Below are 26,786 nucleotides of genomic sequence, written 5' to 3' on the forward strand. Positions count from 1 at the left end.
CTTCTGAACCATATCAGAATAAGTAATATCCCTTTATTCTTAAATGCTTCATTGTTTATTTCCAAAAATATGTTTAGCCTACTTCTATCATATAATGATAATAGCAACAAGGTATGAGTTGAGATCAATTTCAAATGAGAATACTATAACTCTAACATTCTTTTTTATGTATAATACTGTTTTAGCTTATCAGTGGAAAAAAGCAATGATGATAGTATTTTGCTTTATCACTGAGTAGGAAAGAAACCCATGGATTCAATCTGAATTTAAATCATTACCATGCTGCTTATGCCACTTACTAAGATTGTGGTGTCTATCACGAACTTCTCGATGTTCTAGCATCTTGTTGGGTTCACGATATAGGTGGGAAGTTGCAATATCTTCTAAGGTATAGTGCTGAAGAGGTGGAGGAGTAGGATGGAACTGGCCCCCAGGATTCATGAGGGGCACAGTAAGGGCAGGACTGTGCCGGGGAGCAGGGCTAATGGTACACACTCTCTTGGCAGGAGGCTCAGGAGGAACTGTCTCTCTTTCAAAACTGCTCTCTTCCCGCCTGTAGAAGAATGGGAAGTACATGTCTGAGCCTGTCCACAAGTGTTCATGCAAACATTGCCCGAGCACCTACTTTGTGCTATGTATTGTGCTATGCACTTTCACAAACAGGAAGATGATAAGAAAAGGTTTGAGATGAGGCATGAACTGAAATGTCTTCAGGGGGCAGGCAGATAATGGAAATTACTGATTTATCCCAGCACGAAAAGAGAGGTCAAATCTATCCATAACCAAGCAGAAACATCTCAACCTCATGAAGCAAAGGAGAAAGTAAGATGACAGCATTTTCTTATGTGATAGGACTATGGAGGATTATGGGTTCAACTATATTTAGAAATGTTTCAAGGTCAAATTTGCTACTGTGGAAGTCAGTATTGGAAAGAAACAATTCTCTACACGGGAGAAAATAGGCTCACATAATTAATATGCTTGTGAATTGGTAGGGTTTTTAGTCATTTGCTTCAATTGTAACAAATTTTCCACTGTTATTAAAATGTTGCTTCCTTCACAAACCATAGAAAATAGCAGTATACTCATACATAAATTTCGAGGATAAATTATATTGATATAATTTCAATCTTCAAAGTAAAGCTGATTCACTAACTGTTATACTTTTACAAGACTTCACGTATCAGAAAAAAATGTCTTGAACAGATTATATTTCTCATGGTTCTGGAGCAGTGGACCCACAGAATGCTCAAAAGTAGAATTTATCAGCGGGGGTATACAGAGTCACCTAAAGAGTTGAGAAGCATATTGCTGCCTGATGCTGGGACAAAGCAAAACTAAGAGTCCGTCCCTACATATCACCACGGTAAGCAAGTTCTTTCTCTTTCACAAGTAAAGGGAAAGCTCAGAGTGGTTCCAGAAAAGCAAGGACGACAAAGCTCTTCTCTGCTCACCTCTCTGGACTGGGCCTCTTTCCATTTCCATGCACCTCCATGAGCAGCTCAGAAGAGTCAGCAGGGGATGCAATACTTGTGTTGAGCAGAAGGTGTTCATGCTGAGCCAGGTACTGGGATGGTGTCTGCTTGGCGGCCCGAGCACAGTGCAGCAGTTCTCGCTGCAGCAGAGGCAGGTTCGCCTTGAAAAGAAGAGGCAGGGGCTGGAAGGCAGTTTTTCCCAGTGTTGGGCCCTATACACAGGGCTCAGCACCTCAAAAGGCTTTCACAAACAAGATGACACAAAACAAAAGCCCTTCACTCTTTGTCATTCTAATTTTCATATGCCCCCCTCTGAATAAAGTGACATCCATTACACTGAACTTGAATTACTGTTAACTTGTCTCTTGTCCCCACAAGATGTAAATCCCCTTAAGGAAGAAACTGTGCTTTATTACCTTTGAGGCCTAGTACAGAGTCAAAGCTCAATAAAGCTTTGTTGAACATAATTATTTAAAAACTTAAACATTTTTGAAGACTTCAGTTAGTTAGCGAATTAGTAATGCCTACATGGGAGTAGGAGGAATTCAGTCTTTCCTTTATCATTTTAAGTCCAGGTTTCTCTCTTGTGAATCTAAGCCATTTCTGATAGCACTACTCAACCTTGCCTTCCTGTTCTCTATTACAGCTGCCACGGAATTCCGGAAACAGTGACTATTCTGGCTTAGTTGGAACATGGGGTTTTGAAAAAAGTAACAGGAGTGATGGAAATGAAGGCAACAAACCTTAGACTAGTCTAGGATCTGAGTATACACAGGTAACCCATGGGCAGAATCTAATATTTCTTATTGTGGTGCTCCATTGAGCATGTTTCCTTATTTTGTAAAAGGATAATTATTTATGTACTGATTATTTTTCTTTCTCCTCAAACTTAAACCTCTAACAGGACAAATCATACAAAAAACCCTGTGCATCTTTAAACTTAACTGTTAAGTCCTTCATATTTAAAATATACTTTCCCCATATTTATTTTATTAAAAAAATTATTATATTTCCCCCCAAATTTAAAAACAACTCAGACTGAACCCATAGTAAGTCTTTATCCCAAGGGAAAGAGATGAAAAAGTAAAAGGAGAGTTTAATACATGCAAGTAGTTATCCCTTTACCAACAGTTAATTTAGCAGGCACCATAATTAGTGACTGTTTTAAAGCAGAAATAAATTGACAAAAACCCAAATGCTAGCCAAAAGGCTGCCAGAACAACCTACCTCATGCTGTTTTCCAAAATAACAAAAGTTAAGAATAGAGAATTTGATGATATAAAACACTTTTAAGTCTGTTCTATAACCTCAATCTTGTAGCAACTGTAAAAACTTAATTGAAAAAAAAATCATGTCAGATCTTTACATTTGTGACATGTGCCCTCTGATGAATTTTTAAATATGCTAATCATTTCCTATTAACACAAATTTCCCAAATCTCTCTGATTCTGGAGTCTTGGGGGAAATAATTATCTACTGGCTCTGATACACAGAAAAGAGACCAAGACAGAACACACAGCTGTTTCAAGGCTGAAAAAGGCACCACAGACTGCTCTGAGAGGCCAAGGTGTCAATGCCATCAGAACAGAGCCCAACACAGGCTGTGCACTGAGACCTATGCGTTTTCCTGCGTGTCTATAACGCTCTAATTTTAAAAGTTTTAAAAAACCAGAATCAGTACTTCAGCTAAGATGACCCACCTTTTTGATGCATTACATTTTCTTAGGAAATAAAGGTAAAGTAAAAGAAGGTAAAAGGGGCATATTTATTTTGTCAAGACAAAACTGAAGATATTATGTGAGTACTCATATAAAAGAGAGAAAACAAATTTCTACAAATACTGTACTGACAAAAGTCAAAATACAGGGACTTCCCTGGTGGCACAGTGGTTAAGAATCCGCCTGCCAACACAGGGGACACGGGTTCAAGCCCTGGGCTGGGAAGATCCCACATGCCGCGGAACAACTAAGTCCGTGTGCCACAACTACTGAGCCTGTGCTCTAGAGCCCACAAACTACAACTACTGAGCCCGCAAACTACAACTACTGAGCCCGCATGCCACAACTACTGAAGCCCGCGCACCTAGAGCCCGTGCCCCGCAACAAGAGAAGCCACAGCAATGAGAAGCCCCCGCACCACAATGAAGAGTAGCCCCCGCTCGCTGAAACCAGAGAAAGCCCACGAGTGGCAACAAAGACCCAACGCAGCCAAAAATAAATAAATTAATAAATTTTTTTAAAAAGTCAAAATACAAAAAAGTTGAGCTCAGTTTTTTTTGTATAGTCTACTACTAATAAAAAGAATAGAATTCATTTGATAGGGAGGGATTGAGGATAACATTTTTAGCTTATTTGGGGTTCAAAGTTAGTGCTCCATATTACCAAATCGATTACAAATGTTCATCTCCAGGGCTTTGCAAAACAATGTGGTGGGCTGGATACCGGTCCCAAGTTTCCAGACTATGCCTGGTCTAGAATACACTGTTATCTGACTCTAGTCGTTCATTGCCTTTGACCTATTTTATAGGACTGCAAGTTACACATAACCGGTTGCAAAGCAAAAAACTTGTTGTCTATGAACATGCATAAAATTACATGCATAGAGGTTCTAGAGACTTCCCTTGCCCACTGCGGAAGAAGCCAATTTTACTTTTGTTTGCATATTCTTATCAATAATCCTGACCTATAATGTCTGTTCTTTGGCTTCTCCCCTGAACAGGTTATAACACCTTACAGATTCCCTCATTAATAATGAATTAAATAAAATCTATGACACAGGTTCACTTTTTAAAATCTGTATGAGTCATAATGTTACATGTTTTAAAAAATTGTTTAATGGGAAAAATAGTAACTTTACAGTGGGAAAGCATGGTGGACACCACCTTTACCAACTGATCAAAGTCCACATCACCAATTTATGAGATAAATTAACATCTATGTCTCCTGATAGCATGCAGTAATACCACCTACCTGCTATTTTTGCCTAAAATGCATAACCTCATTCTCATCATGAAGAAGTATCAGAAAAATCCAAATTGAAACATATGATATAAAATAACTATTCTGTACTCTTCAAAACTGTCCAAATCATAAAAGACTGAGAAGCTGTTCCAGATTAAAATGGACTGAAGAGATATGACAACGTAATCCAACATGTGATCCTGAATTAGATACAGGACCAAAAAAAAAGACATTTTGTTAAAAAGGACATTTGTGGGACATCTGGTGAAATATGAATAAGGTCTATAGATAATAGTGTTATAAATATCAATGTTAATTTCTTGATTTGATAATTATACTAAAGTATCAGTATTTAGATGTATCATGTCTGCAGCTTACCCTGAAACATTTCTGAGGAAAAAATAAATGGAAAGAAAAGAGAATAATAATGCAGATGCGATAAAATATCAACATTTGGAGAATCTGAATTCTATCGTACCATCTTGAAACTTTTTTGTGAGCATGAAATTATTTCAAAATAAAAAGTTTTTTTTTTAAAGGAGCATATTATATATAAATTTAACACTGGCTCACCTATCAGGTACGCATAATAATTTTAAACAGTGTCCCCAAAAGTTATGTTCCAGGGGACATTAATTCCAGAGGATGTAATTAGAACTAGATGAACTGGGGGGAGGAGAGAAGTAAACACTGCCTTCCCACATGCTCCTGTCCTAAGGGTTAGTCCTAACTTACAAAGGCCTCTGTTTTGAGAGCCTCCTCCTGTAACACACACTCTTCCCCCCCCCCCCCCGCCACAACCAAAAGACTGTGTCCAGTTACTTCCTTTGCTAAGAGCCCAACCTCCATGCCATGCGTACCTCCATCCCACTCTACTCCTGTTCCCTGCCTCCCCACCTGCTCCTTCTGTGTGTCACCAACAGTGTCTGCATACAGACCACGACTCAAGGCTTTTGCAACTCTCATCTCATCAAGCATAAAGCTTATTCGCAAACCACTCACACTTCTGTAGCAGCCCCAAATATAATACAGATATAAAATGTGGCAAGCTGCCCTGATGTAGATCACAGAACAGGGATCAGTAACAGATCTTGAGGAAATGTTGAAGATAAATTACATTCCAGTAGTTATCTCATAAAAATTACCTTGAGGAATGGAATAACAAAAGGACGAAGAGGAAAGTTTGTAGCCTCTTGGAGCTTGCAATGGAATTCTTCAATTGTTACTGTTGAGTTCTGAAAAGATAAATAGCACTGTTCAACTTCTAAAACTGGACAGTGATCTAACATAAATCTGATAGTGCTGAACCCTTTGAAATAATAAGGAAAAGAATAACTCCAAGAGCACTATTATGAACTCAAATCCCTCTCAAAGGTTAACCAAATTCTGTTTCCTTTATGAAAGAAATTCAGCCTCCTTGATTTTCTTCTCTACTACCCCAAATCTAACAAATTCCCTTCTATGCTCAGCAGCCTGGGCAGAATAGGGCATTGCCTTCCTCTCGTGAAGAGAGGCACTCAGGTTCCTTGTATTGAGGGGTTCATCACAAGTCACCTCAGGTACAGGTAACCAAGTTTACAGTGTTTCCAGCTGAACAGTTCCCAAATCAGTCCAGGATATCAACTTAATGACTCAGAGCCTCACGTCTTCAGAAGTTCATTTCTTCATTGGTTCTGCCTACCTCCTAACCATCAGTTCCCTAAATCTTCTAAATCGGAAGTTAACAACAAAAAAAGATGCCTTCTACCTTCCAGTGGTCTGTTTGCAAATCAGAGCACCTCCAAATGCGCAGACTTCCACTGGTTAGATTTTAGTATTCCCATGAAAGTTATTAGCACTTCCCCTGTATTTTTTCAGGTCTTTCTTTAAACTAAGATTCTCAGCTCTTTTGCTAAGAGGAATGTACCAATACAAATATTTTCTTCAAAGTTCACAAAATATTTTTATTTTTACTTCAATTCCCTAAAACACAGCAAAATAGTAAGTTCAAAACAAAACAAAATAAAACATCAATCTGAATTCTTGCTTGCCTGAAAGGACAATGATGACTTCTAGGATTTATTTTTATAAAATCATCAAGTGTTCAAAGATGTAACATGTACCACACAAATTATTCATCAGCAAAATATTGTTTCTTAACAAGAAGAAATGGAAAACATATAGGTCCTCAACACAAAACTGCATTAAAAATTGTAATACCATCATACATCAGAATGCTTAAGGTAGGAGGCAGATTTGTATGCATTGAAGAAAGGTGTCTATAATATACTAAGTGAAAAACCAGGAAACATGGCAGTATATTCCAACAATCTATTTTTGAAAATAACACACATACATTTATATAGTATTTTAAGTATCTGGAAGGACAATTACAACAGTAGTTATTTCTGGATGTGAAATTATGTTGGATTTTCCAAATGTATCATACAATATTGAGAAAAAACTAAAATATTTCCCTTTGGGAAAGAAGAGTGTATCAAATTGAACCATGTTAAATGAAAATGTTTGTACAGTTTACCACATTTCATGCCAAAAATGTTCTTTTAAACCTTAGCTGAGTGCTTGTTTTAAGTAAATGACAGGTATACAATGCAACCAACTCTACCGGCAATCGGGAATAAAAATTAAGTGTAAGAGAATGCTATTCACTCCCTACTACAAATAATGCAATCAGGCCTCAAACAGTAAACACAAGCAGATTAAATCTATGGAAAGACTGAAGGAAATGACTAAGTTTTCTTATGGATGGACAAAGGAGGGAAAAGATTAACTTAAGTTAGAGAAACGGACTCAAGGCTATATATACTATAGATGCCAGGCAATCCTCTATCCGAGAGGGAAGATAGGCCATTGTTCTGTTATCCTTCCCTCTCATTCAGTTACTTAATAAATAAGAGCACAGTTGTTTCCTCATAGTCTAGTGGGAAAACTGAAAAGTAAGGCATTCATTACAGTATGATCACAGTACATGTGTGCAGGACACTACTGGCATGCAGACTTAGGGGGACAAGGAAGGCTTTGCAGAAGGGCCAACTGAAGAAGTGAAAGTGCAGCCTTGAGAAAGATGCTTCTGAGGAAGACAGAATGTAAGAATGCAAAGTATGAGGGGAATCTAGTCCACTGGATCCTAAGGGCAACACTTATAGAGATCTTACAAGACAATGGGTATAGATAAGCCACCAGACTAAAATTTTTTTTATCTTTTAAGATTTTTTTTAATTTTATGATTTTTAATGTGAAATATAACATTCCTTTAAAATGTGCAGAATATATGTACATTTAACAAAAAATTACAAAGCAAAATCTCTTGTAACCACCATCCATGTCAAGAAATAAAACATCACTAGCACTCCATAAGCTCCTGTGCCCTCTACTAGTTAGATATTAAATATTCAGTTTATGTGCTTATTTAGGTTGATTTCTTTTTACACAGAACTGATACATTTCCTTTGCTCTTCCTTTCTTCTCACATTTTAGGCCTTCTCTCTGCCTGAAGTGCATCATTTAGAATCTCCTTTAGTAAGGATCTAAAAGGAACTGAAATCTGACTTTTTATCTAATGATGTTTACTTTGCTGTAATTTTTTAAAAGATATTTTTGTTGTGTATGGAATTCTAGGTAGGCAGTTGTTTTACTACATTCATGATTACTTTCTGCTATGTTCTGGATCCCACTGACATTGAGAAGTCAGCTGTTGTTCCTTTGAGAAGCTGAACACAATGTTTTACCATTGTTTTAATTAGTGAAACAAACAAAATAGGCACAACCAAGTCTCTCTCTAACAGATGTAAGAGGTAAATATGAATTTTATATGGCAAAATGTTTTATCCACTGTAATAAATTTCCATAATTCTGAAAATTATCTTTCAAAAATTTTCCAAAATTCTAAGAAAAATTACAAATTGGAAGTTTACTCTAAACATGCATACTATCTTATTATCCAGTTTTGTATGCAGAAGAGACTGAAGAATTCAGATTTGACCGAGATGCTGATGTTAAACCTGAAATTCTGTCTTCCCCACCTCTAGGTTGCCAGAACCCCCACTACAGCTACCTGCCAAGACAGGTCAAACGTGGAGACGTAGCGCCCTAGGTAGAATTATAAAGAAGATGATATTTGCGGTAACATCAATACAACTTCTGATTTATATGCATAAAGCATAAAAACATAAGCATTAAAAAGCAAGACAAGAATAACTGAATCACTTTGCTACACAGCAGAAGTTAACACAACATTATAAATCAACTACACTTCAACAAAATAAATTTAAAAAAAAGAAAATAAAAAACAAGACAACAGAATTTGGAATTAGTCCAATCCAAATGAGGCATCTTCAAACCTCCATGATGCTGGTTAGTGGTCTCGATGCCACTTAACTATCTTGGGCTCTCTGAGAGTAACGTGTTTCATGTGGCAGCTATACTGATCCACTCCGTTGGGAGTGAACGCAGTGTGGACCAGAAGGTAGAAAGACCAGTCCTTGCTGAAAGACAGGTCTGATTGCTCCATTTCCATCTTCTCCCCATTCTTCAGCAAATCAATCTGGGGTGGATGGAACCCAGACACATAGCAGTTCAGGTAATTTGGTTTTCCATTCTCTGCAGGGTGTCGTGAGTAAACCTGAACCTTCGGAGGACGATGGACAGTGTTCAGGCCAGACAGCGAGAGCAGCCCGAGCAGGACCAAGGTCACAAAGGGAGCCATCGCTACAGGAGCAGCCCAGGTGGCGGCTCTTTTAAGATTTTGAAATAACGATAATCACAGGAAGTTGCAAAAAACAGCAGATAGGTTCCTCTGTATCCTGCACCAAGGTTCCCCCAATGTTTATATTTTATGTAATTATAGTGCAATATCAAAACTAGGAAACTACCATGGTAATACGTGTGTATAGTTCTATGCCATTTTATGGCATGTGTACATTAACGTTATCACCACTGAAATCAAGACCAAGAAGTATAGAAACCCTATCTACCTTTATCCTCCCCGGTTTATAATAATAATTGTCTTAAATATTTCCTTTATATATACTGACAACCATAACAGACAAGGTTATAATTTTTGCTTCAACCATCAAACATAATTTAGACAACCCAAGAGAAGTAAAGTCCATTGTATTTACCTATATTTTTGCTTCAACCATCAAACATAATTTAGACAACCCAAGAGAAGTAAAGTCTATTGTATTTACCTATATTTTTACTCTTTCCATTTTTCCTTCACCTATCCTGATATTTTAAGATTCCTTCTTTTATCGTTCCTTTCTGTTTCAAGAAGCTCTTTTAGCTTTTTTTTTTTTTTTTTCTGGCCACACCCTGTGGCTTGTGGGATCTTAGTTTCCCAACCGGGGATTGAACCCGGGCCCTTGGCAGTGACAGCGTGGCACTGGACCGCCAGGGAATTCCCTAGCCATTATTTTAGTGTAGGACTGCTGAAGAAAAATTCTCTTAGCTTTACTTCATGTGAAAATATTTTGATCCTTCTACCCTTCATTCAAGAAGGATATGTTTTGATAGATACAAGATTCTGGGTTGACAATCTTTTCTCCCAGCACTTGACAAATATGCCACTTCCTTCTGGCATCCATCGTTACTGATGCTTTCTCTGTTGCTTTCAAGATTTTTTGGGGATGGGATGGGATGTCTTTTTGTTGTTGTTTTTTTTTTGGCCACACCACGGGGCTTGTGGGATTCCAGTTCCCTGACCAGGAATTGAACCTGGGCCCTCAGCAGTGAGAACTCGGAGTCCTAACCACTAGACAACAAGGGAATTCCTGGGATGGGATGTCTTCTTTGAGGTCTGCTCAGCCTTTTTGAATCTGTAGGCTTGGATCTTTTGTTAAATTTGGGAACTTCTCAGGCATTATTTCAGCCCCACATTCTTTCTCTCCTCCTACTGTGACTCAGACCTTTTGTTATACTCTTTTAAATCCCTGAGGTTCTGTTCATGTTTTTTTACTTATTTTCTGTATGTTGTTTAGATTGGGTAGTGGACTTCCCAATAAATAGACTGGGTAGTTTTCTATTGTTCCAGCTTCAAGTTCACTGATTCTTTCCTCTGTTCTCTACAGTCTATTGTTGAGTCCATCACTGAGTTGTTTTTCTGGGTTTTTAAAATTTTTTATTTCTTTATTTGGCTGCATTGGGTCTTTGTTGCTGCACGGGCTTTCTCTAGTCATTGTGAGTGGGGGTCACTCTTTGTTGTGGCACGCGGGCTTCTCCTTGCGGTGGCTTCTCTTGTTGCAGAGCATAGGCTTCAGGCACGCAGGCTCAGCAGTTGTGGCATGCGGGCTCAGTGGTTGTGGCACACCGGCTCTAGAGCACAGGCTCAGTAGGTGTGGCTCACAGGCTTCGTTGCTCCGTGGCATGTGGGATCTTCCAGGACCAGGGCTCGAGCCCGTGTCCCCTGCATTCGCAGGCAGATTCTTATCCATTGTGCCACCAGGGAAGTCCCCATCACTGAGTTTTTAATTTCATTATTATAATTGTCAGTTCTCAACTTTCCATTTAGTTCTTCTTTATATCTTCTATTTCCTTGTTGAGGCTTTGTATTTCTTCATTTGTGTTGGTAACTGCTCACTGAAGCATTTTTATGATGGCTGCTTCAAAACTCGTCACATATTTCAAACATCTGGGTCATCTTAACTGATGTTTGTTGGTTACCTTTTCTCATTCCACTTGAGATGGTCAGTTCTTGGCATGACAAGCGATTTTCTGCTGTATCCTGGATGTTTTGGGTTCTATGTTGTAAGACTCCAGATCTTATCTACGTCTTCTATTTTCGAGGCATCCTCTGATAGTGTGCCATTGGGAAGAGAAGAATCTTTGATGCTCTCAGGTGGGGTATAATCCCAGGCTCCCCACTCACCCTCTGTTGATTTGTAGAAGGAAAGAGGGGTTCCCTACTGCTGGGCAGGGGTGGGAGCTCAGGCTCCCCAGTAGGCCTTGTAGGGGAGGGGGAAGGGTGTATATTATTGTGGGTTTTTTCCTGAGGTGTTTGACTGCCACAGAGTGATTTTTGTCCAAAAGTTTTGTATCTTGTTTGGTTGTTCCTTTCCTAGTCCTTTGGCTAGAAGGAGGTGGGTTTTTTTTTTGTGGGTTTTGGTTTGTTTGCTTTTGGTCTGTGCTCATTAGTATTTCCATAATACTGGCTTCTCCAGACCACAGTCCAGGATATATGATGACAGCACAAAGCCAAGGGAACTCACTGCTGTGTACTTGAGTCTCAAGGTCACTAGCCAATCTGCCTTCTTCTCTCCATCTTTCAGAGTCTTCTTACTTTTGTTTTATACATAACGTCCATTGTTTTTTTGTTGTATTTGTCAGGAGGAATAGGAAGAAGTATACCTTTCTGTTATACCTCTGAACCAGACTTGATATGACTACATCATATTCCATTAAACTGAGGTACTGTCATTTACTCAGGCTTTTATAGAACATTTAGGTGGTTCAATTTTTTTTGACATTATAAATAATGTTAGTGCACATTGTTTATTATTTTATCTTAAGATGAATGTCAAGGAGAGATACTGGTAGGTCAAAGGAACTGTCTAGTTTAAGGTATAAAACTACCTTCCAGAATGTGTATTCTCCAAATAAGTAGCCAGAGTACAAAACATTTACCTTTACCTTGCAGTGGAAACTGCCACGCTTGCTTCCTGGTACAGTTACAGACCACCAGCACCTTACCTCTTCTCTTACACACCAGAAATACCAAATGCACACAGGTGAACTAAACTCTTGCTACCTGTGTGGCCTTTTCTGACTTTGCTAACGAAGTCTCCTCCACATGGAATTACTGTTCCATTTACATATGCCTACCAAAATCTTAATGATTCCTTTCATAAATACAAGACCAAATAAGGGCTTCCCTGGTGGCACAGTAGTTAAGAATCCACCTGCCAACACAGGGGACACGGGTTCGAGCCCTGGTCCAGGAAGATCCCACATGCTGCGGAGCAACTAAGCCCATGCACCATGACTACTGAGCCTGCACTCTAGAGCCCGCGAGCCACAACTACTAAAGCCCATATGCCACAAATACTGAAGCCTGAGCACCTATTGCCAGTGCTCCGAACAAGAGAAGCCATCACAATGAGAAGCCCTTGCACCAAAACGAAGAGTAGCCCTCAACTAGAGAAAGCCCGTGCACAGCAACGAAGACCCAAAGCAGCCAAAATAAATAAATAAAAATAAATCTATAAAACAAAAAAGACCAAATAAGGCTTTCACGGATACAGAAATATAATAATCTAAAGGTGTTAATTCTCCTCCAAATTAGACAATGTTTTCAACATGATGGTAGAAAAAAAGAAAAAGAAAAAGGAAAAAGGAAAGAAAAGAAAAAAGAAAAAGAAAGGAAAGGAAAGAAAAGGAAAAATAACGGATCGGTAAGCTCAAATGCAATACAAATAAGGCAATCATTGTATCTATGAATAATGGCAGTTTTTTTTGCGGTATGCGGGCCTCTCACCTTTGTGGTCTCTCTCGTTGCGGAGCACAGGCTCCGGACACGCAGGCCCAGCGGCCATGGCTCACGGGCCCAGCCACTCCACAGCATGTGGGATCTTCCCGGACCGGGGCACGAACCCGCGTCCCCTGCATCAGCAGGCGGACCCTCAACCACTGCGCCACCAGGGAAGCCCATGGCAGTTTTATTTATGTTTCTCCAATCCTTATATATTTTAAAAAATATTTTATTTATTTATGTATTATTTATTTATTTTGGCTGTGCTGGGTCTTAGCTGGGGCACGTGGGATCTTCGTTGCAGCACGCAGGCTTCTTAGTTGGGCATGCGAGTTCTTAGTTGCAGCATGTGGACTCTTAGTTGCAGAATGTGAATTCTTAGTTGCTGCATGCACGCAGAATCTAGCTCCCTGACAAGGGATTGAACCTGGGCCCCCTGCATTGGAAGCATGGAGTCTTATCCACTAGACCACCAGGGAAGTCCCTCCAATCCTTATATCTTTTTTTTTTTTTTTTTTTGCAGTACGCGGGCCTCTCACTGTTGTGGCCTCTCCCGTTGCGGAGCACAGGCTCCGGACACGCAGGCCCAGCGGCCACGGCTCACGGGCCTAGCCGCTCCGCGGCATGTGGGTTCTTCCTGGACCGGGGCACGGACCCGTGTCCCCTGCAGCGGCAGGCAGACTCTCAACCACTGCGCCACCAGGGAAGCCCCAATCCTTATATCTTATTTGCTAGGCTATGATGTTCAGGATTACAGTGAAGAGAAAAGAGATCCTATCTGGTTCCTAATATCAGAGGGAAAGCTTTTGAAATTTCATCACTTAGCACAGGCTTGCTAAAGTGTGTTTTATACATACAACTGTCATCAGATTAAGGAAGTTCCTGCTATAATTGGTTTGCTGTTTGTTTTTTAACAATGAATGGATATCAAATTTAACAAACATTTCTCACCTTGTATTGTCTCCAAATATATTTATAGTTTCAATTATAGTTTCAATTATAGTTTCAATATCAATTGCTATAGACTATATGTTTTTCTAAGCCCTCAAAATTCCTATCTTGAAATCTCATTTCCAATGTGTTGATATTTGGAAGTGAGGCCTTTTGGAGGTGGCTAGGTCATGAGGACAGAGCCCTAGTGAATGGCATTAGTGCCCTTATAAAAAAGACACCAGGGAGCTCTCTTGCCCATTCTGCCCTGTGAGGAAACAGTGAGAAGATGGCCATCTATGAACCAGGAAGTGGGCTCTCATGAGACACCGAATCTGCTGACACCTTGATCTTGGACTTAGCAACCTTCAAAACTATGAGAGATGAATATTGGTTGTTTATAAACTACCTAGTCTATGGTATTCTATTCTAAGAGCCTAAAAGGACTAAGACGCTGATCTGAATGAAAATCTCAGTATGTGAGATTATAAATTGGTATAAAACTTGGGAAAACCATTTGACCTTATATACTAAATTTATATACATGTATACCCTATGAAATCACAATTCCATTGTTCAGTGCAGTGCTTACACACATGTACCATAAATAAAAATGTTCATTATTTGTAATGGCCCCTGTACAGAAAAGAGTTAATATAGCTGGTCTACAACTGCTAACCTTAGGAAAGCCTGCTTGCAAGGTAAAAAACTGTAACACATGCTACAACACGGATAAACCTTGACAACATTACACTAAGTGAAATGAGCCAGCTACAAAAAGACAAATACTATGTGATTTCACTAATAGGAGGTAACTGGAGTAGTCAAGTAGAATGGTGGCTGACAGAAGCTGGGGAAAGAAGGAAATGGGGAATTATTGTTTAATGGCACAGAGTTACAGTTTTGAAAGATGAAAAGTGTTCTGAAGGTAGACGGTGGTGATAGTCGCACAACAATGAATATACTTAATACCACCGAATTGTACACTTAAAAATGGTTACGATGGTAAATTTTGTGCTATATGTATTTTACCACCTCCTCATGATGACACAATTTCAAAAATTTGGAAAAAAAAAAAGAAACATTAACCCAAGCACAGCCATTTAAAAGAGATGATTGGCTACATCTACATATTCCTTCATAGTTAGAAAAAAATTCACTTTCTCTGTGTGTGTGTGTGTGTGCGCACGCGTGCGTGTGCGCATGCACGCATGCAAATGAGCTGTCATTTTTTTCTTCTACTCTTGAAATTAAGCAGACTCTACTTAATTTGCTGCTGGAATTGGCATTAACATTCTGATGGCTACTTTGCTTCCAATTATGCTCAAACTCATTTTGACATTTAAGGCCAATTTTATTAGTCTAGAGCCAGAAATACTTTTCCATAATACTCTAAAATTTGACCAATAAAGGGACCCCACTCCCACCCCAAACAAACAAAAAGTTTCCCTAATGGATGTGGGTACTGTTTTAACAAACTCTGATTGATGCTAAACACCACTTTTCCTTCTATGAGTCTGGAGTTTCATAGGTGCTATGCCAAGAGTGCCTATGTGCCCAGACCCCAGGAAAAACCTTGGGCATTGAGGGTTTAATGGGGTTCCTTGGGCAGAAACATCACACATAAGTTGCTGTATTTTCACTGCTGGGGGAAGAGTGAACTCTGTGTGACTGTTCATAGAGGAGAAAAAGGAAGCCTATATATGGATTCCTCCGGATCCCAACTGTGTTTCTCACCTTTTTGATCCAGTTGTGTATCTTTTTTTTTTTTTTCCCCTGCGGTACGCGGGCCTCTCACTGTTGTGGCCTCTCCCACTGCGGAGCACAGGCTCTGGACGCGCAGGCTCAGTGGCCATGGCTCACGGGCCCAGCCGCTCCGCAGCATGTGGGATCTTCCCGGATCGGGGCACGAACCCGTGTCCCCTGCATCGGCAGGCGGACTCCCAACCACTGCGCCACCAGGGAAGCCCCAGCTGTGTACCTTTATTACGCCTCTGTATTAAATCTTAGGGACTTCCCTGGTGGTCCAGTGGTAAAGAATCTGCCTTGCAATACAGGGGACGCAGGTTTGATCTCTCATCAGGGAACTAAGATCCCACATGCTGCAGGATAACTAAGCCCACGTGCCACAACTACTGAGCTCGTGCGCCTCATCTAGAGCCCGTGTGCCACAAACTACAGAGCTCACGTGCTCTGGAAGCTGCGCGCCACAACTAGAGAAGAGAAAACCTGCATGCCACAACTAAAGAGAAGCCTGTGCACCACAATGAAGAGCCTGCATGCTGTAACGAAAGATCCTGCATGCCTCAACAAAGATCCTGTGGGCTGCAACTAAGACCTGATGCAGCCCCCCCCAAAAAAAAAAACTTAGCTGTGAGCACAACTATATGCCAAGTCTGGACAATTCTAGCAAATCTCAAGACATGGGGGTGGTACTGGGGGACCCCTGATGCTGCCTCAAAATATAAACAACTCAAATGTCCATCAAAAAGTATAAACTGTGGTATATTCCTACAATGAAACATTATACAGCAATGACAATGAACCACCTACAGTTATACAAAACAACAGGGATAGAATCTCAAATGAGGAAAAAGTCATTTATTGAATTTTGCCTTGTATGAAAGTGGTTTCCTCTGTACAATACTGAATCATCTTTTAAAGCAGCAGTTCAGAAACATTTTAGTCTCATAATCCCTCTAATTAATATGGGTTACATCTATTGATAATCATTATATCCGAAATTAAAACTGAGAATTTAAACAATATTTATTATTAACTCATTTCAAAATAACTGTTATCTCAAAAATGTAGTATACAGATTTGGTGCAGCATGGCGTTGGCTGTGGTATTGAAGTTAAGCAAGATTCCACAAGTGATGCAATTTGTTGCCAGAAGTATGTTTTTCTTCAAAAAGGCAATAACTTCAAGCACTTGTGGTGGATACAGATTTTTGCTGCAACTCTGCAAACGCAGGCGAGACACTACCCTGGGACCAGCTGGCCTGTGGCCCTTGGGTGATAAGAGGGGAGTGCATTGCTGGGACACATAGGACATCTCCTACAGAGGACCACTCCTCTAAGGCTGAGAAACATAACTAACCTATCACATACATAAAAATACAAATAGCAATTTAGACAAAATGAGGCGGGGACTTCCCTGGTGGTCCAGTGGCTAAGACTCTGCGCTCTGGATGCAGGGGGCCAGGGTTCGATCCCTGGTCACAGAACTAGATCCCACATGCTGCAACTGAGAGTTTGCATGCCACAACTAAAGACCCTGCATGCTGCAACTAAAAAAAAAGATCCTGCATGCTTGCTGCAAGTAAAAGATCCTGCACATGGCACTGAAGATCCCATGTGCTGCAACTAAGACCTGGTGCAGACAAATAAATAAACATTAAAAAAATGAGGTGACAGAAGAATGTTTCAGACAAAGGAACAAGATAAAACCCCAGAAGAAGAACCAGTGATGTGGAGATAGGCAATCTACCCAAGAAAGAGTTGAGTAATCATCATAAAGATGATCACAGGACTTGGGAGGAAAATATATGCAGAGAGCAATAAACTAGCAGTTTTTAACAAAGAATTAGAAAATATAAAGAGCAACCAAACAGAAGAATATAATGACAGAAATGAAAAACACACTAGAAGGAATCAACAGTAGACTAAACGAGGCAGAATTATGGATCAGTGAGCTGAAACACAGAGTAGTGGAAATCACTGCCGTCAAAAAGAAAAAAGAATGAAAAGAAATGAAGACAGTGTAAGAGACCTCTGGAACAACATCAAGCGCACTAATGTTTGCATTATAGGGGACCCAGAAGGAGTAGAAAAAGAGAGAAAGGGCCTGAGAAAATGTGTGAAGAGATAATAGCTGAAAACTTCCCTAACCTGGGAAAGGAAATAGTCACCCAAGTCCAGGAGGTACAGAGTCCCATACAGCAGCAGTCTCCAACCTTTCTGGCACCATGGACTGGTTTCATGGAAGACAATTTTTCCACAGGGGGCGGGGTGGGCGATGGGATGGTTCAGGCATTAATGCGAGCGATGGGGAGTGGCAGATGAAGCTTAGCTCACTCTCCTGCCACTCACATCCTGCTGTGCGGTCCAGCTCCTAACAGGCCACGGACTGCTACTGGTCCATGGCCCAGGGGTTGGGGACCCCTGCCATACAAGACTAACCTGCAGAGAAACACACCAAAACACACTGTAATCGAAATGACAAAAATTAAAGATAAAGAGAGAATATTAAAAGCAATGAGGGAAAAGCAACAACACACAAAGGAACTCCTAATAAGGCTATCAGCTGATTTTTTTCAGCAGAAACTCTGCAGACCAGAAGGGAGTGGCACAATACACTTAAAGTGATGAAAGAGAAAAACCTACAACCAAGAATACTCTACCCAGCAAGGCTCTCATTCAGATTTGGTGGAGAAATCAAAAGCTTAACAGACAAGCAAAAGCTAAAAGAATTCAGCACCCTAAACCAGCTTTATGACAAATGCTAAGGGAACTTCCCTAGGCAGAAAAGAAAAGGCCACAATTAGAAACAAGAAAATTATGAAATGGAAAAGCTTACTGGTAAAGGCAAAAATACAAAAAAGGTAGGGAATCATCCATATACAAAGCTACTGGGGAGGTAGTTAAAAGACAAAAGAAGGGGCTTCCCTGGTGGCGCAGTGGTTGAGAGTCCACCTGCCGATGCAGGGGACACAGGTTCATGCCCCCGTCTGGGAAGATCCCACATGCCGCGGAGCGGCTGGGCCCGTGAGCCATGGCTGCTGGGCCTGTGTGTCCGGAGCCTGTGCTTTGCAGCGGGAGAGGCCACAACAGTGAGAGGCACGTGTACCAAAAAAAAAAAAAAGAAAAAAAGAAACACACAAAACTGACTTCCCTGGTGGCACATTAGTTAAGAATCTGCCTGCCAATGCACGGAACATGGGTTCAAGCCCTGGTCCGGAAGATCCCACATGCCGCAGAGCAACTAAACCCACGCGCCACAACTACTGAGCCTGTGCTCTAGAGCCTGCAAGCAACAACTACTGAGCCTGTGTGCCACAACTAATGAAGCCGCACGCGTAGAGCCTGTGCTCCGCAACAAGAGAAGCCACCACAATGAGGAGACCGCGCACTGTAACTAAGAGTAAGCCCTGCTCACCACAACTAGAGAAAGTCCACGCGCAGTAACAAAGACCCAACGCAGTCAAAAATAAATAAATAAAATAAATAAATTTTTAAAAACAAAAGAAACACACAGAACAATTAGATGTAAAATATAATATCAAAAACAATAATCATGAGGGGAGCAGAGTACAAATGCAGGGTATCTAAAACCCATTTGAAAGTAAGAGATCAGCAACTTAAAACAAGCATGTATATATATATATATATAGGCTGCTATACAAAAACCTGCTATACAAAAACATATATACAGGCTGCTATACAAAATCTATAATAAATATACATACAAAAAAGAAACAGGAATGCAAACACAACACTAAAGATAGTCATCAAATCACAGAAGAGGACAAAAGAAGGTGAAAAAAAGACCTACAAAAACAAATCCAAAACAATTAACAAAATGACAATAGGTACACGCATATCAATAATTACTCTAAATATAAATGGACTAAATGCTCCAACCACAAGACAGACTGCTGAATGGATACAAAAACAGGACCCATATATATGCTGCCTACAAGAGACTCACTTCAGATTTCGAGACAAATACAGACTGAAAGTGAGGAGATGGGAAGAGGTATTCCATGCAAATGGAAATCAAAAGAAAGTTGGAGTAGCAATACTCATATCAGACAAAAGAGACTTTAAAATAAAGAATGTGGGGACTTCCTTGGTGTTGCAGTGGAAGACTCCGCGCTCACAATGCAGGAGGCCTGGGTTCGATCCCTGGTCAGGGAACTAGATCCCACATGCATGCCACAATGAAGAGTTTGCATGCCATAACTAAGAAGCCACCAAGCCGCAACTAAGGAACATGCCTGCTGCAACTAAGACCCAGTGCAACCAAATAAATAAAATAAACAAATAAATATTTTTTAGAAAAAGAAAGAAAGAAAAAGGCTATGACTGGAAATTCCCTAGTGGTCCAGTAATTAGGACTCCGTGCTCTCACTGCCGAGGGCCTGGGTTCAATCCTTGGTCAAGGAACTAAGATCCCACAAGCTAAGGAGTGTGGCCAAAAAAAACCAACCAAACAAACATAATGATCAAAGGATCAATCCAAGAAGAAGACAGAACAATTAATTGTAAATACGTATGCACACAACATAGGAGCACCTCAATTATATGGCAAATGTTAACAGACATAAAAGGAGAAACTGATGGTAACACAATAATAGTGGGGAACTTTAGTACCCCACTTACATCAATGGACAGATCATCCAGACAGAAACTCAGTAAGGAAACACAGGTCTTAAATGACACATTAGACCAGATGGACTTAATTGATATTTACAGGGCATTCCATCTGAAAGCAGCAGGATACAAATTTTTTGCACGTGTAAATGGAACATTCTCCAGGACAGATCACATGATGGGCAAGAAAGCAAGACTTGGTAAATTTAAGAAACCTGAAATCATATCAAGCCTCTTTTAAAACACAAACACATGGAGGCTAAACAACATGCTACTGAACAACCAATGGATCACTGAAGAAATCAAAGAGGAAATAAAAAAATACCTAGAGACAAATGAAAATGAAAACACAACAATCCAAAACCCATGGGACGCAGCAAAAGCAGTTCTAAGAGGGAAGTTTATAGTGATACTAGCTTACCTCAGGAAACATGAAAAATCTCAAATGAACAACCTAAACTTACACCTAAAGCAACTAGAGAAGAACAAACAAAACCCAAAGTTAGTAGAAGGAAAGAAATCATAAAGATCACAGCAGAAATAAATGAAGTAGAGACTAAAAGAAAAACAAAACAGAAAACATCAATGAAACTAAAAACTGGTTCTCTGAAAAGATAAACAAAATTGATAAACCTTTAGCCAGCCTCATCAAGAAAAAAAAGGGAGAGGGCCCAAATCAATAAAATCAGAAAAGGAGAAGTTACAACTGACACCACTGAAACACAAAGGATCTTAAGAGACTACTAGGAGCAGCTATATACCAATAAAATGGACAACCTAGAAGAAATGGACAAATTCTTAGAAATGTACAACCTGCCAAGACTGAACCAGGAAGAAACAGAAAATATGAACCAGCCAATTGCCAGTAATGAAATTAAATATGCAACCTGGGGTTTCCCCGGTGGCGCAGTGGTTAAAAATCTGCCTGCCAATGCAGGGGACATGGGCTCGATCCCTGGTCCGGTAAGATCCCACATGCCGCAGAGCAACCAAGCCAGTGAGCCACAACCACAGAGTGTGTGCTCTAGAGCCTGTGAGCCACAACTACTGAAGCCCGCATGCTCTAGGGATCGTGCTCCGCAACAAGGGAAGCCACCGCAATGAAAAGCCTGTGCACTGCAACAAAGAGTAGCCCCCACTTGCCACAACTAGAGAAAGCCCGCACGCAGCAACAAAGACCCAACACAACCAAAAATAAATAAAATATAAAAAAAAAGAAATTAAATAAGCAACTTAAAAACTCCCAACAAACAAAAGTCCAAGACCAGATGGCTTCACAGGTGAATTATACCAAACATTTAAAGAAGCATTAATACCTATCCTTCTGAAACTATTCCAAAAAATGGCAGAGGGAGGAACACTTCCAAACTCATTCTATGAGGTCACAATCACCCTGATAAAGATATTACAAACAAAAAGAAAATTACAGGCCAATACCACTGATGAACACAGATGCAAAAATCCTCAACAAAATACCAGCAAACAGAATCCAACAATACATTAAAAGGATTATACACCATGGTCACCACAAATTAATCAATGTTATACACCCATTAACAAACTGAAGAATAAAAACCATATGATCATCTCAACAGATGCAGAAAAAGCTTCTGATAAAATTCAACACCCATTTATGATAAAAACTCTTCAGAAAGTGGGCACAGAGAGAACATACTTAGCATAATAAAGGCCACATATGACAAACCGACACCTAACAGCATACTCAAGGGTGAAAAGCTGAAAGCATTTCCTCTAAGATCAGGAACAAGAAAAGGATTTCCACTCTTGCCATTTTTATTCAACATAGTTTTGGAAGTCCCAGCCACAGCAATCAGAGAAGAAAAAAAAATAAAAGGAATCCAATCTGGAAAAGTAAAAGTAAAACTGTCACTGTTTGCAGATGACATGATGCTACATACAGAAAATCCTAAGGATGCTACCAGAAAAATACTAGAGCTCATCAATGAATTCAATAAAGTTGCAGGATACAAAATTAATATACAGAAATCTGTTGCATTTCTATACACTAACAACAAAATATCAGAAAGAGAAATTAAGCAAACAATCCCATTTAACACTACATCAAAAAGAATAAAATACCTAGGAATAAATGTACCTAAGGAGGGAAAATACCTGTACCCCAAAACTACAAGACACCGATGATAGAAACTGAAGATGACAAACTGATGCAAAGATATACCTTGTTTTTGGATTAGAAGAATGAATATTGTTAAAATGACCATACTACCCAAGGAAATCTACAGATTCAATGCAATCCCTATCAAATCACCAATGGCATTTTTCACAGAACTGGAACAAAAAAATTTTTAATTTGTGTGGAAACACTAAAGATCCTCAATAGCCAAAACAATCTTGAGAAAAAACACTGCTGGAGGAATCACACTCCCTAACTTGACTATACTACAAAGCTACAGTAATCAAAAAAGTATGGTACTGGCACAAAAACAGACACACAGATCAATGGAAAAGGACAGAAAGCCCAGAAATAAACCCATGCACTTATGGTCAATTAATCTACAACAAAGGAGGCAAGAATATACAACGCAGAAAAAACAGTCTCTTCAATAAGTGGTGCTGGGAAAACTGGACAACTACATGTAAAAGAATGAAATTAGAACATTCTCTAACACCATATAGAAAAATAAACCCAAAATGGATTAAAGACCTAAATATAAGACTGGATACTGTAAAACTCCTAGAGGAAAACATAGGCAGAACACTCTTTGACATAAATCACAGCAATATATTTTTGGATCCATCTCCTAGAGTAAGGAAATAAAAAAATAAATAAACAAATGGGATCTAATTAATCTTAAAAGCTTTTGCTCAGCAAAGGAATCCATATACAAAATGAAAAGACAATCTACAGGCTGGGAGAAAATACTTGCAAACAATGCAACTGACAAGAGATTAATCTCCAAAATATACAAACAGCTCATATAGCTTAATATCAAAAAAACAAACAACCCAATTAAAAAAAAATAGGCAGAAGATCAAAATAGACATTTCTCCAAAGAAGATATACAGATGGCCAACAGGCACATGGAAAAATGCTCAACACTGCTAATTACTAGAGAAATGCAAATCAAAATTACAATGAGGTGCCATCTCATGCTGGTCAGAATGGCCATCATTAAGAAGTCTCCAAATAATAAATGCTGGAGAGGGTATGGAGAAAAAGGAAACCTTTTTCTTTTACATTCCCACTGTTGGTGGGAATAGAGTTGTCATATGCTCCTGAGCATATATCTGGACAAAGCTATATTTTGAAAAGATACGTGCACCCCTATGTTCACAGCAGCAGTATTTACAATAGCCAAGACATGGAAACAACCTAAATGTCTATCAACAGATAAATAGATAAAGAAGATGCAGCATATACACACAATGGAATATTACTAAGTCATAAAAAAGAATGAAATAATGCCATTTGCAACAACATGGATGGATCTAGAAAGAGATTATCATACTAAGTGAAGTAAGTCAGGCAGAGAAAGACAAATAGCATACAATATCACTGAAATTTTTTTCTTTTTTAGCTGTGTGGCGCAGCTTGCAGAATCTTAGTTCCCCAACCAGGGATTGAACCATGGCCCACAGCAGTGAAAGCACAGAGTCCTAACCACTGGACTGCCAGGGAATTCCAATTATCACTTAAATGTTGACTCTAAAAAAATGATATAAATGAATTTGTTTACAAAACAGAAATAGACTCACGGGCATAGAAAACAAACTATGTTTACCAAAAGGGAAAGTGGGGAAGGAATAAATTAGGAATTTGAGATTAACAGATACACACTACTATGTATAAAATAGATACATAACAAGGACCTGCTGTATAGCACAGGGAACCATATTCAATACCTTGTAATAACCTATAATGGAAAAGAATCTGAAAAAGAATATAACTGAATCACTTTGCTGTACACCTGAAACTAACACAACGTTGTAAATTAACTATCCTTCAATTTTTAAAAATGGTTAAAAAATGTAGTAAGGAGGGCTTCCCTGGTGGCGCAGTGGTTGAGAGTCCGCCTGCCGATGCAGGGGACATGGGTTCATGCCCCGGTCCGGGAGGATCCCACATGCCGCGGAGTGGCTGGGCCCGTGAGCCATGGCCGCTGAGCCTGCGCGTCCGGAGCCTGTGCTCCGCAACGGGAGAGGCCACAAACAGTGAGAGGCCCGCGTATCACCAAAAAAAAAAAAAAAAAAAAAAAAAATGTAGTAAGGAGAATGGCACTGTTTGTACAGTTTTGCAAATCTCTCTGCTATCTAGCTTAATAAAAGAGAGCTGGATTCTCCTAATTTGCTTCTGCATTTAACCTGTTTCAACATCCTATGTCATGCAGCCTCTAGAAAATTCCACAATACAGTCATGAGAGAATAAGAGTCAAAAGGCAAGTAACGTTTTAGTATTATTATGAAAATGTTTTTGACCTCCTGGACTTCCAAAAAGGGTCTCGAGAAATCCTAGGGGTCCCTAATTACACTTTGAGAACTGCCTGGTAAAAGTTTAGTACTGTGATTCATCTTTATCACATACAGAGGGTAATATGCAGGAGCACAGTGTGCTTTTAGTTGAGGTAAATCTTGAGAAATTCAATTTACAAACATTAAGAACTGGAAGCTCGTCCCTTATATACACTAAGAGTCAAACCTCTCCCAGCTGTCAATGTAAGAAGATCACTACCTTATATCATGGATTTGCCACTCAGTATGGAAAAAAAATTTGTTCCTTGAAAATCCTAAAGAAATTGTATTTGCACAAGGAGCTGAAGAATGTAATCCATTTGATACTATTTATTTAGACCACAAAACTTGTAATTTCACAAATTATTATCTTGAAAATTAAACCATTTGTCTTTTTTCTCTGGTTTGGAAACAATGCACCAGGCACTGAATATATTAAGGAACACAACTTAGTTGAACCTCAGTGGGCCTCTTGAAACTCACTTTTAAGAGAAATTTAAAGTTGTTTATCGGAATTAAATTGATACCGTAAGAAACAATACGGTAGAGCTTCCCTGGTGGCGCAGTGGTTGAGAGTCCACCTGCCGATGCAGGGGACACGGGTTCGTGCCCTGGTCCGGGAGGATCCCACATGCCGCAGAGCGGCTGGGCCCCGTGAGCCATGGCCGCTGAGCCTGCACGTCCGGAACCTGTGCTCCACAACGGGAGAGGCCACAACAGTGAGAGGCCCGTGTACCGCAAAAAAAAAAAAAAAAAGAAAAAAAAAAGAAAAGAAACAATACGGTAAAACGTTATAGATTTTGCTTTTGTTTCTTTGATAAACATTATCCACAACTGAAATCCATGATTCAACATTATTATACAAGTTAAACTAATCTAGACTGTAGAATCTGCCACACTGCTACAAGTTAGGGAATGAGGAGAAGTATGTACAACCTCTCTGCTGGCTTCAGTTCTGAGCCATATACTCAAGCAGCTGTCGACAGTGATGTACTTACCACCAGTGCTAGAACAAGAGTCCGCACCTTCTCCCCAATCTCAGGTGAGATGTCATTGCCAAACTGTTGCAGAGTGGTGAGGAAACGTTTCAACTTGCTGAGCTGCCGGGCACCACAAGTGGCTGGCAACTGTTGATTTGTTAGTGCAGATGATGTGGAAGAGGCAGGACCATTGCTGAATCTCTGTGGTGGTGATGGGGCACCATTCAGGGTGGGAGGAGAATGGTTGATGCCGTTGCTCACTAAAAGAAAGACTTGGTTTAAGTGCAAAACATAAGGATCTCTGCTAATTTCTTCTTTTTTTGCATTTGCCTTCATTTAAATTTTGTAAATCACATGTTAAAAGAGTACACAAGACATGTTTTCAGCCCTCAGCAATGTTGCTTTATAGTGAGACAGGTTGCCAGGTAAAAAATGGTAACAGAATAACATAACGTGTTAGAAGAGTATGAGTGCTACAAGAGCAAAGAGAAGGGACATCTAGATTCTACAGGTGCCAAGGGGAGGGATGGGTAGTTTTTAAGACTTCTTGCAATAGGCTGCATGAGAGAAGTCTGGTAGAATATGTATTTCCAATGACTGGACACTCATGCCCATCTTTTATGTGACACCTCCTTCCCAACCTCAGGTTCCCAAAGAATTTAAGCAGTCAATTTAAATATAGCATCTGGAGGCTTCCTTGGTGGCACAGTGGTTAAGAATCCGCCTGCCAATGCGGGGGACATGGGTTTAAGCCCTGGTCTGGGAAGATCCCACATGCCACAGAGCAACTAAGCCTGTGCACCACAACTACTGAGCCTGTGCTCTAGAGCCCACGAGCCACAACTACTAAGCCTGCATGCCACAGCTACTGAAGCCCGTGCACCTAGAGCCCATGCTTCACAATAAGAGAAGCCACTGCAATGAGAAGCCCACGCACTGCAATTAAGAGTAGCCCCTGCCCGCCACAACTAGAGAAAGCCCACACGCAGCAACAAAAACCCAATGTGGCCAAAACTAAATTAAATAAATAAATTTATATTAAAAAATATATATATAGCATTTAAACAAGATAATCAGAAAGTAGAGAGTTGTGTTAATGTGAGAAATGT

The 26,786-nt window shown here is 39.9% G+C and overlaps 2 protein-coding genes across 3 annotated transcripts in view; both read right to left on the reverse strand.

The window, feature by feature from the left end:
• Positions 1-26,786, reverse strand: part of CBFA2T2 (CBFA2/RUNX1 partner transcriptional co-repressor 2) — a 168,810-nt gene that overhangs the window by 17,331 nt on the left and 124,693 nt on the right. For both annotated transcript variants that reach the window (XM_033433482.2, XM_004272726.3), the window contains exons 3-6: positions 25,696-25,937; positions 5,581-5,670; positions 1,455-1,636; positions 300-553 (exon numbers count right to left, since the gene is read on the reverse strand). In XM_033433482.2, the coding sequence (XP_033289373.1) occupies positions 300-553; positions 1,455-1,636; positions 5,581-5,670; positions 25,696-25,937 (768 nt within the window). The remainder of the gene's footprint in view (positions 1-299; positions 554-1,454; positions 1,637-5,580; positions 5,671-25,695; positions 25,938-26,786) is intronic.
• On the reverse strand, positions 8,153-9,155 carry LOC101275177 (beta-2-microglobulin-like). Its single transcript, XM_033433483.2, has one exon. The coding sequence runs from the start codon at positions 9,138-9,140 to the stop codon at positions 8,790-8,792; it is 351 nt and encodes a 116-aa protein (XP_033289374.1). The 5' UTR covers positions 9,141-9,155; the 3' UTR covers positions 8,153-8,789.

This window comes from Orcinus orca, chromosome 16, assembly GCF_937001465.1.
Source record: "Orcinus orca chromosome 16, mOrcOrc1.1, whole genome shotgun sequence".
NCBI lineage: Eukaryota > Metazoa > Chordata > Mammalia > Artiodactyla > Delphinidae > Orcinus > Orcinus orca.

What these genes read in the sequence shown, in the direction of transcription:
- LOC101275177 (XM_033433483.2), bottom strand. Translation starts at nt 9,140, where the DNA reads ATGGCTCCCTTTGTGACCTTGGTCCTGCTCGGGCTGCTCTCGCTGTCT.